This window comes from Charadrius vociferus, unplaced genomic scaffold, assembly GCF_000708025.1.
Source record: "Charadrius vociferus isolate BGI_N301 unplaced genomic scaffold, ASM70802v2 scaffold1079, whole genome shotgun sequence".
Lineage (NCBI taxonomy): Eukaryota > Metazoa > Chordata > Aves > Charadriiformes > Charadriidae > Charadrius > Charadrius vociferus.
Window position 1 is genome coordinate 42,854 of NW_009650051.1, and position 1,060 is coordinate 43,913.

The 1,060-nt window shown below is 66.0% G+C and overlaps 2 protein-coding genes across 2 annotated transcripts in view; one reads left to right on the plus strand and one right to left on the minus strand.

Annotated features, from left to right (window-relative positions):
* MARS (methionyl-tRNA synthetase) overlaps nucleotides 1-286 on the minus strand; it is a 7,522-nt gene extending 7,236 nt beyond the window's left edge. The window contains exon 1 of the mRNA XM_009891692.1: nucleotides 275-286. Coding sequence (XP_009889994.1) covers nucleotides 275-286 — 12 coding nt within the window. The remainder of the gene's footprint in view (nucleotides 1-274) is intronic.
* A 53-nt stretch (nucleotides 287-339) lies between these two features.
* Nucleotides 340-1,060, plus strand: part of ARHGAP9 (Rho GTPase activating protein 9) — a gene marked incomplete at its 3' end in the record, with an annotated part of 6,705 nt that continues 5,984 nt past the window's right edge. Inside the window, exon 1 of the mRNA XM_009891693.1 lies at nucleotides 340-632. Coding sequence (XP_009889995.1) covers nucleotides 340-632 — 293 coding nt within the window. The remainder of the gene's footprint in view (nucleotides 633-1,060) is intronic.

Below are 1,060 nucleotides of genomic sequence, written 5' to 3' on the forward strand. Positions count from 1 at the left end.
TTGCGGGGGAGCATTGCTGGGGGAGGGGGGGGCAGGAGGTGGGAATCCATGGCCTGTGGGGCAAGCCTGGCCATGGGGCACATTCTGGCTGTGGGGCACAGCCTGGGATATGGGCACAGCCTGCCCATGGGGCATGGCCATGGCACACACATTGTCAACTGAGTCCTGGTCCTGCAGGCAGGGTCCCTGCTGCCACCCATGGCATCACTCAGCCCCATTCCACCACAGCCCAGGGCCATGCCAACCATAGGGCACAGGGCACATCCACCCTCACCGCCAGTCCCATCCCCTGCAGATGGCAAGGGCCAGGCTATAGTGTGCCCCGGTGCCCTGAGTGGGATGAGGATGCTGGCAGGGCGATGGCAGCTGGAGGGGCGGCGGTGGCAGCGCACTGAGCCAGCTGTGGTGCTTCGCGCCCTCTACAACTACGCGTACCGGGCTGAGGATGGGCGGCATGTGGCCATGGCTGCTGGCGAACAGTTCCTGCTGCTCCACAAAGCCAACGAGGACTGGTGGCAGGTGAGACGGGCCAGCGAGCCCCGCTGGGCTCGGCCCTTCTTTGTCCCTGCTACCTACGTGGCCGAGCTGGATGCTGGGGCCACCAGGAGAAGGAACACGCTGCCCTCCAGCCAGTCTGCGGGCATGGGTGAGCGGGGCAGGGGGACACAGGGCCATGGGGCAGGGGGCACAGGATGGCAGGACACTGGGAGAATGGAGCCATGGGGTGCTGAGGTGGGGCCAAGGGGCTGGGGGCATTAGGGGCATAGGATGAGGGGACATACCACTGGGAGTCCTGGGCTGTGGGTCAGGGTGCACAAGGCTGGGGGAAGGTCGGGGCTGGGGGCACTAAGGGCACAAGGCTGGCAGACACCCGTGAAGGGCAATGGGGGCCAAAGGGCTGGGAGTGCAGGAGGTGGAAGGGGCACAGGGCTGCAGGCACCGGGAGACACATGGGGCTTGGGTACTGGGGGCAGGGGGACAATGGGGAAAACAAGGGGGTCACCTGCAACCTGGGAGCATCATTTTGGGTGGGTGGGTACCCCCATCTCTTCCCCCAGGC